The sequence below is a fragment of the Somniosus microcephalus genome, chromosome 9 (assembly GCF_052327205.1).
Source record: "Somniosus microcephalus isolate GS21.2 chromosome 9, FLI_Smic_1.0, whole genome shotgun sequence".
Taxonomy (NCBI): Eukaryota; Metazoa; Chordata; class Chondrichthyes; order Squaliformes; family Somniosidae; genus Somniosus; species Somniosus microcephalus.
The window spans coordinates 142,040,668-142,057,410 of NC_140995.1; the positions used below are offsets into that span (position 1 = coordinate 142,040,668).

The 16,743-nt window shown below is 40.6% G+C and overlaps 1 protein-coding gene and 1 long non-coding RNA gene across 4 annotated transcripts in view; one reads left to right on the forward strand and one right to left on the reverse strand.

Moving 5' to 3' along the window:
- Positions 1-3,633: 3,633 nt before the first annotated feature.
- On the reverse strand, positions 3,634-15,532 carry vgll2a (vestigial-like family member 2a). Of its 3 annotated transcripts, XM_085997341.1 has the most exons (5): positions 15,229-15,532; positions 14,172-14,460; positions 11,067-11,540; positions 8,094-8,174; positions 3,634-4,975 (listed from the first exon to the last, which is right to left on the reverse strand). In XM_085997341.1, the coding sequence occupies exons 1-4, from the start codon at positions 15,307-15,309 to the stop codon at positions 8,095-8,097; spliced, it is 924 nt and encodes a 307-aa protein (XP_085853467.1). In that variant the 5' UTR covers positions 15,310-15,532; the 3' UTR covers positions 3,634-4,975; position 8,094. The 3 variants fall into 3 exon arrangements, with proteins under 3 accessions (XP_085853467.1, XP_085853470.1, XP_085853469.1); XM_085997344.1 differs by lacking the exon at positions 8,094-8,174 and having other exon boundaries at positions 3,634-4,830; positions 15,229-15,531; XM_085997343.1 differs by lacking the exon at positions 8,094-8,174 and having other exon boundaries at positions 15,229-15,527.
- The window catches only part of LOC147112739 (uncharacterized), a 37,256-nt gene continuing 34,969 nt past the window's right edge, over positions 14,457-16,743 (forward strand). Inside the window, exon 1 of the long non-coding RNA XR_015079561.1 lies at positions 14,457-14,552. This is a non-coding gene — a long non-coding RNA (uncharacterized LOC147112739). The remainder of the gene's footprint in view (positions 14,553-16,743) is intronic.

The window sequence follows — 16,743 nt, forward strand, 5'->3', positions numbered from 1 at the left end:
TTAAAAATACTTAATTGAGCTCTGCATTTATAGAGTGGGGCCTAGAAATTAATCTCAGGCAGTGGTGCTAAACGGGTGGTCTCGGATCGGCCGCCTGTTATACACAGCGCCTGATATTCGCTTCCATTGACTGCACCTTTTGCGCCACCGCCCGAAATGAATTTCTGGGCTGTTCTCAGTTTGGTGGCAATTAGGAGCCAGCAGCATCTTGTTTATACTGCTTGCCTGTGAATCTCTGAGGTCCAGGACAGAGCCTCTGCAGGGTTGTCGGTCTCCACATAGAGAGCTCTGCTCTAGGCCAATGAATTTTAGAAGTGTTGAAAGTGCTGGCAGGAGTGTCCACACCACAAACATTTAAGTAAGCTCTCCTTCAGTTTACAAATAGCCCAGGTTAATGGATCTCTTGAACACTCTTTAAACTCGTCAAACCCAAGAGCTCTGAGACAGCATACAGAGGGTGTCACACCACTGCTCTCTGGAGTCAGCTTGGGACCGGATTCTAGAACTGTAGTCATTTTTTTAATGCTGTGAAATGGAAACTGTTTTGCAGCATTGCTAAAGTGACAGTATAACTTCACGCCTAGACTGTGTATCTGAGAGAAAGACTTGCATTTATACAGTGCCTTTCATGACTACCGGACGTCCCAACGCGCTTTACACCCAATGAAGTACTTGTTGAAGGGTAGTCACTGTTGTTATGTGGGAAACACGGCAAGCTCCCACACACAGCAATGTGATCATGTGTTTTAGTGATGTTGATTGAGGCACAAATACTGGCCAGGACAACCCTCCCCTGCTCTTCTTCAAAATAGTGCCATGGGATTTTTTATGTTCACCTGAGATCTCATCGGAAAGACTGCACCTCCAACAGTGCAGCACTCCCTCAGCACTGCACTGGAGTGTCAGCCCAGATTTTATCTGTATGATACAAACCGTGTGTTGAATTGACACAAAGTCTGCGGTATGGTTGATGTTTTAGTTTGGTGACTCGGTGCTCGAATGAATCAGATTATGAGTGCTGTGATTTCATTCATTTAAACCAAAAGGACTTTTAAAGATCTCATTCATTCGTTTCTGGGATGAGATGAGAGACAGTTCACACGACTGATTGAAGAGCAGTAAGGTGTGTTCCACGCTTACAACAGTCTTTGTATTAACTGGATACAAAATATTTTTGCGCCACTAATTAATTACGATCTGTGTGATCAGGTGGCGACCTGTGCGTTATAACCTCCTCGCCACCTTATTTCCCTTTCCGACAGTTTCCCCGCTACCTAGTCTGCAAATATATTTATATATATATCCACATTCGTGATTTAAGAAAAAAGCATAAACTCATGATAACAATTAAACTACTTCATTAACAGTAGCGAGATTTGATAACTAGCTCTCTTTCTGAGACTGACAACTGGTTTATATGAATAATATAAATAAACTTCATTGCAAACCAGACTAATTGCGCAATATTTTGCAGCATGTGGTTTCACCAGAGCTGATTTGTTCAGCTGACCTGTAATAGATCACAAACTATCAAAATATCCCATCTCTTAGTTCTCAGGGCTGCACGCGAGATATTTGAAACCACACTTTTATGTTAACAAGTAATCTCCTGCCATCGTCTCACAACCCCAGGCTGAACCGGAGAGACGTTATTGATCGGAGCTATTTTAACTGGAGACTACACAGTATGTTCTCGTGTCAACTAATCACGTAAGCCACCTCTATAATCGGGACCTCACAATGTTTATTTTGGCTTTACGGGAGCTCATCACGCGATCCGATCCACCCGACAAGGTTGCCTGCTCTGTTTGAGATGATCACATGCCGTTGAAAGCGGGATCTCACAGCCCCGTGGCTTTACAAGAGGTCATTTCTTGAGGCAACTGTGCTGTTTCGGGTCCCGCTCTCTTTCCTTTTTAGGTTATGAGGGCTGTGCGGTGGGACTGGCTCTGACTGACGGCCGCACTCCGGCCCCAATTAGCACCCAATAATTTATTAGCTTCCACTTTCAGATTATGCGTTAACTTTACAAATATTCCAACCATGGAAACATTAGCTAGCGAATGCTCCCTCTCAAATATCAGGCACCTTGGAACCGATTCATTTGACAGGCTATGCAATCAACCCTGAGAAGGAGAGGTATGTTGTCTCAACAGCGTCCAATCATATCCGGATAAATTCAAAAATACCGCACTTCACTTACACCGATTTGTCGGCATGTTCTCTGCAGTAGATACAGAATTACGATTTCCAGAACTAACCATTCCTAACTCCGCTGCGGCTCTTACTGTTGTCAAGTGAGCTACTACAAGACATACAGTACTTTTCATTCCATCTTTTCACACTTCTAAGTTGATACGTTCCCTCAGCAAATACCACCATTAGTTTCTTAGTATTGAAAGCACATGTAACTAGGTTAATGTAGCCTGTGTTAACAGCAATGTTGTCCCAAGTTGTTGGATCTACAAGACGTGAAATTGACATTTGATTATTGAAATTAACTGCTGGGGAATTGCAGATTTTTTCTGGTCCTGGCGCGGTTTATTTTTGACTTATGTCCCGTTCTTAAAAAAACAAAACCACAACGAGACACTTGGAAGGATGGGAGCGATGTTTTAACAAAATAAAAAGAGGGAATTTCCGATTCTGAGCTCGCCAGCATGAAAGTGCGGAAGGCGGAAAATCGCGGGTTGGCAGGTGCAGGGTCGGAATTTAAATATGAAATACCACATTGAACCAGTCCGTATTATTGATGTCTGCCAAGATTTATAGACACACTGGATGGCTCTCTGACAGATTTTCTCCGCAGCCTTTGCCTATTGTCGTTGTATTTCCCTGTTCACCAGATTAGAAAGTACTGAATATTACTTACTGGCATTCAGGTAACGTTCCGATGCGAGAGAAGGAAAGGAAAGCATTAAAGAATCCCTAGCTTTGCACTTTAACCGCCCCCCCCCCCCACCCCCTGCTTATTGCCCCCAGTTAAACAGGCGAAGCCTCGGCGCTGGGTTAACAGCTTTGATAAAGTGACTAGCGGTGTGGGACAGCGAGGGATTCTTTTACAAATGGCACCTGCGCAATTTTGTTTTTAATCGTCAGTTTTACATGACAGAGGGGTATTTACCTTTGTCGAGGGGGGGGGCGGGGGTGGGGGAGATTAATAACGGCGAGGTTGTGAAACGAAACTGTCAAATGAATTCTCAACGACAATTTAGACACACGCACGGTGCTCTGAGGGCTGGGGGAAAGCTATTCTAAATATCCCACCAAATGAAGCAAAGTTGGAGAGGAATAAAACCGCCATAAAATGTGGAGACTTGAAGAGAAAGTAAGAGAGTTATATTTTCACCACAATGAACGGGGGCGGGCGGGTTAAAGTGGTTGAACAAGTCCAGCTTTGACGCTCCGTGTGCGGGCGCTAGAAGCGCCCTCGGTCACTGCTCTGCAGTAATCCCAATATTTTGTTCTTATTCTCAACTTGTTGTCTTTTAAGAAGCCGCTGTTATTACAGTTGAAACAAAAGGTTCCTAAATAATGCAACTCTCCGGGTGTATACAAGCAGCGCTTATATTTTGTAATGCACGACATTGAGTTGTAAACTCCACCAATGCACAACCCGAGTGGCAGGAAAGGTCCAAAATACAGCTCCCGGCTTTAATTCACGTTCTCAAACGGCAAAGTTTAATGAATGAACAAACATAGAAATAAAATTAACAAATATTCACACTTAAAAACGAGCGTCGCCTTGTCAAAATAGTAAAAATTTATACAATCTATTTTTACAGAGGTTTTTTTAACTACTTTTATTTCGCGCGAATGACCAGACTGTTATTCATTGTACTTTGACAGTTACAAAGCAATCTGCATAACAGCTAAAATTGGCAACAACAACAACAACAAAAATACCAACACACAGAATAAAAAGTTTCAGCAACTGGAGTTCATCTGTCAAAACTATGCTGGTGTAACCTGAAATTGTTACCCCCCCCCCCCCCCCCGCCCCTCGTTGTTTCCTCCGCTCTTGTCGCCTGCTGTGAAGGCCATCTATTTCCATTGCTTCACTCTCCCACTTCGTGCACCGGCCAGCAGAAGCCTCCACTTGTCAGACTCTGGGTAGCGCGGCCCCCTCACTGGGAGCCCAGCAGGTTGCACAGTTGTTGCCAACAGCTGCTCCCCGCTCCAGCCGCGGCCGATCGTGTGGCCGCAGGAAAGGCGGTGCAAGGCTTGTCGTATCCGATCTCATTAAAACTCTCCGCTTTGATGGGCTTTTAATCGTCAAGCAGGTTTATGAGAGAGAGAGAGAGAAACAATTGCAGTGCCTCCCAGGACTAATCCGCCAGTCTGCGATGTGCTGCATTCTTATAATATTTTCGGATTTGTAATGAACTTAACATCGCTTTGCATTTTGTAGTCCAGTCATCATCAGCATTGAAACAAATACTCCAAGCACTTTAATAACGATGAGCCCATTGAGTCTGTTGGAAGGCTCCGTGCAGCTCGTTCTGTTATGAAATGCCCAGGTTGCGGATTTCTTGAACCCCCCGGGACGCCCATTCAACGTAGACTCGATCGAAGTAGAATTTGGTTCAGAGACTTGTTTTTTAAAGAATGATTACATTTCTGAAAATGTGTTAGAATTCAAGCACTTCAAACCCGCTTCTTCTCCTAATGTCTTTCAAAGGATAGTCACATTTTTAGCTTCTATAGTCTGTCGATCAACTGTTTGAGAAGTTTGAAGATTTTTTTAAAGTTTTTATTTTTGATTGAAGCGTTTTGTTGCGTAAAACACTCAGCTTAACAGGGGTCCACCACAAAGGGAGTAGCGGCGAGCTGAAACCGAGATCAAAATCTGTTACACACTGTACATAGAGGAAGAGAAATGTTTCAGGTAGAAAATACAGGGCAGCCAAACGAGGTAGCTGGTGAGTGCTCTAAAACCAGTAAAGATCCTTGTTTTTTTCCTGGTGCGCCAGACCTGAGAATGTAAAAAAAAAAGGCAAAAAAGAGGAGAGGATATGTAAGCAGAACAGGGACAGAGTATAGAACTAGAGCTACGCTCTGAAAGTTAGAACAAATAAGGCATTGAAATAGTAAGACAGAAAGAAATTCCACCCACAGCGGCCAAACGCACACAGACAAATAACAAAAATCAGACAAAGTACACACTGCCCAAGAGGAACAGAAACACTTGATCACAGATCATGGAAAGAACTCCTTTCTGAGTTCACTGCCGAACTAAGATTTCCTCGTCATATTTATGTTACAAGTCTTTTTTTTAGTACGGCAATATTAGCCAGTGGGGGAAATACACGAGTTGTTAATACCCATTTCGGACCCGATCTGTTGTAATTTAATCATTTCACATCGTTAAATTACCCACATTGTTTCGAATTTAGATTTACTGTAAAACACATACATGTCAAAAAGTTTCGCTGAAAAGGACAGACATAAATTGCAATGTTGTCAAAGCAGATTGCTAATGTAATTTACACAGACATTAAGATAGCTGAGATATCTAACTGTGAGCATTTCGTTCATCTCTTTCTCAGACAGCACACACGATGTGCTCTCTATATACTGTACTTATTTCTTTTTGTAAACTTTGTTGCTTTAATAAGTCTGCTGAATAAAATGATATTCTCCACAGAGTAACCTACATTCAGTAAATTACCTTAATCTGCCAATGAAAGGATAAACCATCGTCCCGTGACCGCCACCAACAACTGCTGAATACTCACAACATTGCTCCCTTTCTTTAATTTAGCAAATTTCAAAATGCAACATTTACTCAGCCATTGGTGGGATCTGATATTGATAGACCTGATGTGCATAAAACTGAAAATCAGTTACTGGCCATTTTCCCGAATAGAGAAATCGCCGCAGCCGGGAAATATCACCAAAGAAGCTCCGCAATTCGTTTTATTAAATAGTTACGATTGAAAATTTAGAATTCTTTGGGTGGCTTCAACAAATGTTTGGTTTCTGCGGCTCAAGCAATGTAATGTAGGTATGTGCAGCTCCATTCACCGAATCTGAACAGTTCAAGTTTCACCGCACACTGAAACGCCCGCCAACAGCGTACGCTTCACTTGTCCCCATTCATTTCGCCTTTACTTTCTTACTTCGGCATTTTCTAAACAACCTGCTCTTAAATGTGTCGATTGTTAGAAACACAAAGCATGATTTCAGCGGCGTCTATTTTTTATATTTATCGAAACATTTCCCCCAATAATTCACACATAACTCGCCTATCAATATTTATAGTCTGTCAATTACAGAATGCTGAGACAACCGTTAATTATACAGATAAATGTATCTGGATAGGTTCTGCATTTAACAAATCGTATTATTTATGGACATACAATTTATGCACAGACAATATCGTTTATTCCACAATAATAAACTATAAGTAGCTATACACCTGCACCTAGATACGTATATGCCTGTAACAGAATTATTTCACTGACTATAGATAAGGAGCAATATTGGGGCCTGTTATCAAATTGGAAGATTATATTTTATCAGACCCAGGTCACTTTGGGAACTTAATAGTGCAGTGGGTTAGTACACTGTGTTTTCACATCTGAGGCCTGGGTTTAAGTCCCGTCCAGAATAATGGGACAAACCTCTAATTTCTATGCCAGCTGTAAAGTCCTACATGAAATAATTTTAATAAGTGATCATGCCAAAATTCCTAAATAGCTTGGTGACACACAACTGTTCATCATTTGGCACAAAATAATCTCATACCAAGGGCCATTGTGCAGCAGGAGGCTCTCTTGCGAAATTGGGATTAAGAAAAAAGGCTGGAGCCAGATAAGATGGAGCATCTAACCTGTGCTCCAGCTGAGTTTTGGAGCACTCAAGACTGACACTGGTTGCTGGCAGTGACATCCCCCACATGCAGAAACAATACACATTTAAAATAATTGAACGTTGGTTTTGAAAATAATTCCATTTAAAATCATTTAATGCGCCCTTGAAATCTAGGCTTGAATTTAAATTGAGCGAAAAATGGTCAGGTGATATAAAACATCAGATGTAGAGTTATTGCTCAACATCTTCTTACGAAACCTCTCCTCCTTTAAGATGCTCCTTAAAACCTACCTCTTTGACCAAGCTTTTGGTTATCTGCCCTAATATCTCCTTATGTGGCTCGGTGCCAAATTTTGCTTTATAACGCTCCTGTGCAGCGCCTGGGGATGTTTTACTATGTTAAAGACGCTATATAAATACACGTTGTTGTTGTTGTTGTACTAACAATGCACTTCTATTGCCCAGATATGAAGCTGTTTTGCCTGTGCTTCATTCAGAAAGTTGCAGTATTAATTAGGAGTCAGCTTGCTCCTACAAGCGCACTAAAGTCACAGAGGTGAGTCTACCTTTAGTAACTGCTTGGTTGAATATGGATCTGGCCCTGTGGGAAGCCACATTAAAAGTGCCCCAGTGGTTCTCTTGGGACCTTTATAAACTCACTTTAAATGTTTTTAATGTTAGTAAAAAGTGGATATTCCTGACATTCCTTCTTAAAATTTAAAAATTAGCCACAGGTTGAGCAGAACTCCCTGTATGCTTCCAAGCACACATGCACAGAGCTCCTTGTCATTAGATTTAATGTGAGGTGCAGCTGGAAGTATAACTCACATCTGACAGATATACATTTTGCCCTACAGATGGCACCTAAGCCCAGTATTGGCAGTGTAACTGCAGATTTTTTTACAGAATTTACCAAAAGTGTGTTACAATATCTAAATCCATTAAAAGTTGTTTTCCACTTTAGGGCTGTAAATCTAGCAGTGGAAAATTTGAAAGAGCAAGGAGTTACTATCTTTCATATCAAACCGTAGGATACATGTTCATCTTTCATGCTCCCAGCACAGAGCTTTGAATGCTGGAACTGCATATAAGAAATTTGAGTGTGTGCCCAATTAATGGGCCCAAATTCCTGATATGCACTTCCAGCACACAAAGCTAAGGCTGGATTTACACTATGCATTGGTGCAGTTGTAACTGCAGCCTTAATGACTGCAGTACAAGGGTACAATAAAATACACAGCGATTGCAAATGCCTGGCAATAATGCAAAATATTTGCCTCAAAGTATCAATGATGGTCCATTGTACAAGATCAGGTTTTTCTTCAACCAAGCCAATCCAGTAAAATTCCACTTATGACCTGTCATTTAAGAAAGTAAGAATTTGGTCAGGACAAAGATTATCCAAGTATATTGGAAAGTCAGTGAAAGCACATCACTTTAATTACCTGAATCACTTTACACAGTACATGATTGCGTTACATCAAAGCTTCCATTGATTGATTATTTGGATTTCACACACAACCAGTTAACCTTTCCTTGCTCATGGCACATTGTATTGATATTTTTCAATCATTCTAAACAATATGACATTGATCAGCACAATTTTGAAGGCCTGACAACTCAGCTCTCAAGGTTTCATCACACTGTCATTTACTAATAAACATACTTCTACAAATCAACACTTTCATCAGCAAGATTTCAATAACCCACTTTTTTGCAACTAATACTAGCAAGGACAACACTCAGTTCTTTTCATTGCAACACATATTGCTGTTTGCAAAGAGGAACCATATAGCATAATCTAATATTAAATGTTATTGTTCCTGATACCATCCATGCTGATCTTCATTTGTAAATCTAATGGGAAAAGTAAAGGGTGCCTATATTTTCATAACATTTAGCTACTCATGTCTCCACTAGTATAAAATCTTGCAATGTTTTGTTACATTTATTTGCATGGAGACTAAGGGTTCAATTTCAGATTATTTCAGCTTCAGCTATAAAGGATGTCTCTATAATCATGGTTTTCAGCCACACTCAATTAGTTAGTACCACAGAGCTATACTTGAATAAAATTGTATGATTTATTTTCCTGCTTCAGGTTCCATTAATTTCTACAGAAGTCCATTTTAGTTACAGCATAATGGACATGCTTCTCTTAAATTTAGTTTTCCAATCTATATCCTATTCTTCCATTGCTTGAAATACAAATCTGACTAGTGTTTATTTATCTCCCCAGTCTAGACAAACACCATACTCTAAGGTAATTAAGCCACTTTTACTGTAGCAAGGTTTGTACTTGCATTTTCTCTTCCAAATACTGACAGATCTATTCTGTATTTCCAGCATTTTCAGCTTTTATTTCAGATTTCTAGTGGTCACAGTTATTTTTTTCCCCTTTTTAACATTACAGTTATAGTTATAGTGTAAACTCTATGTCAGTCAGTACTGGAGAATCTCAAACCATAATAAGGCTAAATCCTGATAGGAAGATCTATCATGAGTGTGAAATAACAGAGTTTGATTGTTTCTCCACTTACACTTTTAGAATATAATGCAGACTGTGAATGTTTCAGCAATTTGTTGTATCGCAAATTCTTAATACAACAATTCACATCAAGTGATTTAATATGCATCCAAGTACTATAGCATAAAATTGGTAATATCCAATAGCACATGGCATTATTGTCACCTTTAACTGACACCGGAAAGCATCCATGTCAGAGTAAACAATGAAAGCAGCATAAAAGAAAAATGATTTTAAACAAAAAGTCACTGCCTAGTTACATATGAAATGATAATACATGTCTGGTATGTGAATATAAAATAATAATTCTATCTTGGGGTCTAGATAATGAATAAACTATTAAATCAAACCATTTGATCATCTAAATGCTTTGATGGGGTTGTTACAATGTAACTCCCACACACATATTAACTGTCCTATATTGTAAAAGAATGCATTATTTCTCATTAAAATCCTTTCTTCCTGTCAACTGATCCCATAACTCAGTTTAGTGCTATGAAATGTGCCCTTCTTGTCGCATTACACAGAACTCCATGGCAAATGTTGGTGTCCCAGTAGGGGCTCAGAAAATTAATTGATAAAATAAGAAGTCAATGCTTTTGTTCCTCCTAAAGAGCAAATTAACTGTCCTACATGATTTTTCCCCTCAGTAAATCCTCATTAATTTATTCTTAACTTATTCTTTCCTAGGACCTCAAAATTGTAGAACTCCTTACCTTCTGCAATTTTCTCCTTATAAGTTTTGGGCTTTTAAAACCCAATCTTAGTGCCACCTAATTTCTATTTTCTGTTTTATCTCTCTTAATCTTTTCAGCCTTGGTGGTGCTCTAATTGATAGAGCTTACCTCTTCATCCTAGTTTCTTAGTAAAACTAAAACTGTATTTAGTAAGCTGTTTAGTGGTTATGGGCCTTCGCAAGGCTGTAGTAGACTTTCTGGGTTTGCAGCAATGTAAGCCCTTTTGAGTTTTGCACTTTATGAACACTGTGGCTGAGTAATATTTCTAAAATAAATTACATAACAATCTTCCTACATGTTTTATAGCCTGGGCTAAGGGGCTGGTCCATACTACTTGTAGCCTGCAGGAGGACATTGCCATCATAGAGGAGATATAAAAGCTTGTCACACAGTCCTCATAATTGTTTTATTCTTAGTTTTTCCTTTTCTCTCTTTAAAGGCGCTGACTCATGGTGGAGTAGTTTCATGGGTGTCAACCAACCTTTCACACCTTACCAAACATTTGCCATGTGTGAGCTTGGACAATTAATTTAAGTGGGCTACTTTATTGTGAGAGGCACCACATTTGAGTCTAATCCTAGCTTCACCTCACAAATACAGTTCTGTGATTTCCAACAGGGATCACTCAATAGCTCCCTACCCCAGGGCTCTGAGGCCAGTCTGAGCACCCCTACTGCCACCACAGCTGAGATCAACTAACATGTTGTACCAGCAATCAAACCTGAGACCCTCCTGGTCTGTGTGGCTCGGTTCGGCACTGGGGTAGTGCATCTACCAACAGAACCATTGCAAGAACTCTTTATTCTTTATTGAACTGACTATGCAGTATTCATTTTGCTTTGTCTCTTACAGACTACACTTCATATGTATTCCTCTCTCCTGATAATGTGAATTAGTTTTACAACTAACAGAAGACAAACACTTTCAGCTTTTGTAACCTTTTCTGTTTCTTGATCTCTGCATGCACTGACTTTGGAAGTATTTACCTGCATCCACATTAAGGTTGAGGGTTTGGCTCATGTCACTGGTGGGCCCTGTAAAGGCCCCTGTGGTCCATGCAGAGGCAGCATCACTCTTGGCCAGGTCGCACTGGGGTGTAGGGACAGCAGGAAGCCGGTGTGGCCTCACTGAAGGCACTAACAGTGAACTGTAGCGTGGGTCAAAAGGTGCACCCACCCCGTATACATCATGCATGCTAGGCCGTGTGTAGACAGAGCTCTGTGTACTGATGGCACTTCCCAATGAGTAGTGATGGTGGTGCCAGGGCTCAGGGGCTCCTTGGTGCAGATGAGTGTGCAAAGAGGCACTTGAATATGGGTCAGCTCCAAAGGGCAGCTCAGTGGGAGCTCCAGCCAGGGCATTGCCTAGACTGTTACTTAGGCTTGCTGACATGGAGGGTTGATAAGTGCTGTTCCAGAAAGAAGGAGGAAAGCCCCGTTGGTTCATTGGGAAGGCTCCCTCTGTAAAGAAAGAGATAATGGAATTATTAATAATTATCAATAACAGCGAATAAAATCAACTAGTATAGAAACTTCAATTAAAATCAATTACTTCTCATTAACAACCAAATTATGTACATTTCCACAATAAAACAACTGGAATAGGATATCCCACACCACTTTATGAAAGTGAATATTTTAGTTTCCATCTGGTTATTTTAACAATATTCATTGTTACACTCAAGAAACATAAATGTATGATCTAAGTGTGGATAATCTTAAAACAAGTATGATTGGCACCGTCCAGGGCCCCAGTCACTCCTTCCAGCTGAAACAGTGATTTACTTGTTCTTCTTTCAATTTAGTATACTATATTCACTGTTAACAATGTGGTCTCCTCTACATTGGGGAGACCGAACGCAGATTGGGTGAGCACTTTATGGAACACTTCCATTCAGTCCACAAGCTTGACCCCAAGCTTCCAGTCATCTGTCATTTTAGTTCTCCACCCTCCACCCCCCCCCCCACCCTCCACACCCACTCTGACCTCTCTGTCCTCGGCCTCTTGCAGTGTTCCAATGAAGCTTAACGTAAGTTTGAAGAACAGGACCTCATCTTTTGATTAGGCACTTTACAGCCTTCTGGGCTCAACACTGGGTTCAACAATTTCAGATCCTAACCACCGCTCCCATTTTTTTCGGACAGCAGCTGTTGATGATTCTGCTATTCCCATTTACGCCTCTTCTAGACCCATCTTTTATTTCTTTACTTGTCCCACTACCATCTCCTTTTCCCTTGCACGATCATTCCTTTTGTCATTTAATCACTCCTGCCTTCCAACCTATCTTTCCTCCCCCACTGCACCAACCCCCCCCCCCCCCAACTTTCCCTGCCTCTGTATTTGCTTAAAACCTGTTACAACTCTAACTTCTTCCACTTCGGACAAAAGGTCATGACCTGAAATGTTAACTCTGTTTCTCTCTCCACAGATACTGCCTGACCTGCTGAGTATGTCCAGCATTTTCTGTTTTTATTTCAGATTCCCAGCATCCACAGTATTTTACTTTTGTATTATTGGCAGCAATTTGGGGAAAAAAGAAATTGCCATAATATTGACAAATGAAGTGGTTGATGGAAAGCAGTGAGTATTTATAGCAAAATAGGGTATAACAACCAAAATTAAACAGGCTGGCTGCACACCGCAGTTCTTCAGAAGGTTTAGTTTAGACAAAGCAGTACAATGCAAAAAACGACGATTCTACCTAAAGAAGCAATTATTGGATTTATTCAAATGTTCATTTTTAAAACAGTCATTATTTATAGTAAAACAAAGGCAATCAAATATAATATTTTCACCACAAAACGTGGTTCAAAGGTTCTATTGGAAACACGGTTTATCTCTTAAATAGAAATACAAACTCTTTAGGCAACAAAATGCCAAATATATTCAAAGAATTGCACAATTTCACTTTCCAAAACCCGCTCCAAAATATCATAAGAAATGTTTTGAGTTTGAAGCGATGCTATGTTGTTTGAGGCAGTCACAGCAAACCACGTTACAAAGACGAGCTCCAGTGAGGTCGAAGTATCGTTTGATTTTTATAAAATGCGATCGGATTCATTTTAGAAATACTGTGTACTGAACAGTTACTTGGAAATGGAAGACATTTGGGAACAGGCAACTTCTTTTAAAAAACTGTCTTGTTACATTATTTTCGATTTGAAAATGATTTATGGTTATCTGAAAAAGTCACATTGAGAGTCACTTCTGGCCACTGCTATTTAGAACCCTTATTTCGATTGCAAACAATAATATTAACTTAGTATGAGAGGTAATATGAGCAAATTATAGATTTAAACTCGAAAAGCTAACGATAACTGTTGATTCGAATTTATTTTTAAATACATAATTTCACAGTCAATTCCGTGTGCCGAAATTCACTTAGTGCCAGTGAGGCTGTATTGCAAACTGCAAGACGTCGCTGAATTTACCAAGTATTTAGATAAACCGTAATTTAAGATGAGAGTGAAGCAAACAGACTACTGCTACATCATCCAGACAAGTTACATGACAGAAATGAACGAAAATTTGGATGGTGATAACTTGCAACAAACAGTACAATTTCCACCCAAGATTAACAATCTAATTCGGTGAAACTCCTGGAAGAAAATTAGTCACGGATTTGCTGCACGTGAAATACAACGAAGATAACCTACGGGCATCTTGAGAAGCGGCCGAGCCACTGTAACTCTGGTAGTGTTGTATAATAAAACCGCCACTAGGACACTAACCATTTGCGTCCAATATATAATCTGTAGGCATCGGGTCCAACGCACGGTGTTTCGGTTGCATGCTGTTAGCGTTTATAGCCAATCTAATATATAACTTATTAAAGTGCTTACTTCTATTGGTGCGAACATCAAAATTAAGTATAATTTCCAAATACAACGGGACATTATTTATGAAACGTCGCGCGAAAGTCCCTCAATTGGACGATAATAATGATTTCAGTAATTTTACGGAACACAGTAAGATCAGTAATCTAGTCAACCAAACTTACGCTTTCGACGTTTTTTTAATTCTTATATTGGTGCCTGTGTGTTCTAACAAGAAAATATTGGTAGTTAATTTGAGGCTTGCACCGAACCCACCTCTCCAAGAACTGGTGCTTCCTCTTGAAGATTTGGAGCCACTGCTGGCAGGAGTGTAACTGCTGGGCTGGCTGAGTGCCCTTGTAAAATGTTCATCAACAACACTGCTAATGTCACCCTGGAAGTAAGTGAAGAGCACGCATCGAGAGCTGAGGTATTCCGCTTCAGGTGGCCGCTCCTTTTCGCTGTTCGATTCTTCCTCTTTGATCGTAGAGCCGTGTACAGAAAATGATCCACTGATGTTTGTACTGTCCGCCGCCTCTTGCATTTTCGAGTAAAAAGCTAGTTTCTGCAAAAGAAGAGGGAAACCCGCAATCACAGCACCGGGTGGAGCAACCAATCCAGCGAATCAGCAGTGACTGACACTAGAGCTCGGGTCTGGTAAGCAGTTTCGATCCTATAGTTTGGAACTTATAATAAATGATAATGTATTTGCTCCTCGATGAATTGTGATTATCTACACCCTTGAGATTTCGTTCAATTCTATACACAAGATAACTAGATTTAAAACAAGCAACAATAAGTATCGGATTGGCTCACAGTAATTCTTGATGGCTACATTTTAGTTAGTAAAAGAAAACTTGCACGGGGCTGGACTTTTCCAATCTACAGAATTTCCGGGAGAGTTGGTTGTCTGTTAAAATGAGTCCCACGAGACTTCACCACTATTTCAAATATAGAATAACGGTAGCTAAACAAACAACTCCCAGAGTAGACATTGACTGTCAGAGGTGAAAGGAAAGTGGGAAAGTCTGTCTCGCTGGGGCGAAAATTCAGAGCAAACGCCGTTGACTGTATTGGTGCAGCTTCATTGGGAGCTGGCAAACGGGTCGACGAGAGGCATAACGGTTAGAACTCTATTATATTTTCCAGAAAAGGCACTGGACTGATTAGTGTACAGAGGAAGTGCTCTAAACAACACTTTAAGGATGCATTTTAGTGCTTCCTTATTCAGCTACTAATTTTAATGAAATGAATGAATTATTGGAATACGATGCTAATCATATCGGTATAGTACAAATGATTGATTAATGCACTGCCAACTTTTTAAACGTACCTGATGGTGGTAAGGACTGTAGGCTGCTGCAAAATAAGGCTGGGGACCATACACTTGGTACATAACATCCAGACAGCTCATGGCGAAGGCTGGATTTACCAACAGGGACAAGGCGAGGTATACTGCGGGCGGTGCTTCATGGGCAATCGTGTCCCATGTACGCCAACATCGCTGCTTAGGTTATACAGCTAAATTCCGCCCCGTTGCCCAGCGCGCTCCTGCCTCTCTCCCTTTCTCTGTTCGGACTCGATGCTAAAAGCAACACCAAACATTTTAAAGCGGACGCGTTGCGTCGCGACGTCACCAAACGTCTTCCCCGCGCGGTCCCGCTGGATTTACCAGGGCTCCAAACCGCCCCAAGGTTTCGCTGGTTAGGCAGCGCAGATATGAATAAGCAGCCAACTCGCAACATGTCCCCGTCACACCTCGTAGTAAATCGTTATTCTGATTAGTCTTGGTAAACAACCAGAGAGACAGGACAGATTATTTTTACATTTCCATTTGGTTGATCAATTTTAATGTAATTTATTCAAATTAAATGTTTGTAACGATAGTAATAAAATATCCTTTCTTAGGTATATGAAATTATTTAATTAGAAACTTTAGTTAAAATAACTCCATGCAATATCCCATTGCAACGCACCTGTCTGGTGCCTCCTATGGTTAATGTTGGGTCGTCCTATTTACTATTCCCTTCTGTTACCCACAGCCTTTCCAAAGAGGCGTAAGTGTATGGATAGAGAGCGCGGGAGAAGTTATAATGTGCCAACAAGTAGTACATTGTGTAATCATTCTTCAGCATAAGTACCGAGGCAGAATTTAAAGATCTTCTATATTTAAAATCGCGCTTGTCCCGTTGACTCGGATATTGCAATACCATTCATGACTGGACCGATGATCTGATCGATTCTAGGGAAATAGCATGAAGGGGTTAATTTCAGTGAAGGCCAGTTGAATTTTGCAAAACCTTAGTCCACAGGCGATATGTTCCTATAAAAAGTCGACCTCACCCTGTCAATCTCAACGCCACGAAGTGCCACTGGAGAATTTGGCAAGTGGAAATCCTCGCGCGTGATGGAGGAAGAGGTGCCTCTGAAGATTAGGTGAAATACACGGCCATGTCGATCTCAGTATTGTTACTATCCTCAGACATCTTGAAAATATTATTTGTGCTGCACCGCTTATTAATCAAAATAAGTATCTGCAGTACACATAGGAGCTTCCGGATAATGTCAGGACAGGGGGCGTGAAGGTAGCAAAAGAAAATGCTGCCCATGTATTATAACAGACCTATCACTTCTCGAAGGTAGAATCATAGAATAATACAGCACAGAAGGAGGCCATTTGGCCCATCGTGCCTGTGCCGGCTCTTTGAAAGAGCAATCAATTAGTTTCTTTCCCCATAGCTCTGCAATATTTTCCTTATCAAATATATATCCAATTCCTTTTTGAAAGTTGCCATTGAATTTATATTAACAATATTTGTCACAATCAATCAAAATAGGAGGAGCGATT

Bases quoted from the DNA above. Each gene is read 5' to 3' on its own strand.
- vgll2a (XM_085997341.1), bottom strand. From the start codon at position 15,309: ATGAGCTGTCTGGATGTTATGTACCAAGTGTATGGTCCCCAGCCTTAT. The intron at 14,461-15,228 runs GTACGTTTAAAA...CTTCTTTTGCAG, and splicing joins ACAGTCCTTACCACCATCAG to AAACTAGCTTTTTACTCGAA. The intron at 8,175-11,066 runs GTAAATACTTCC...CTTAAATGACAG, and splicing joins CAACCTTAATGTGGATGCAG to GTCATAAGTGGAATTTTACT.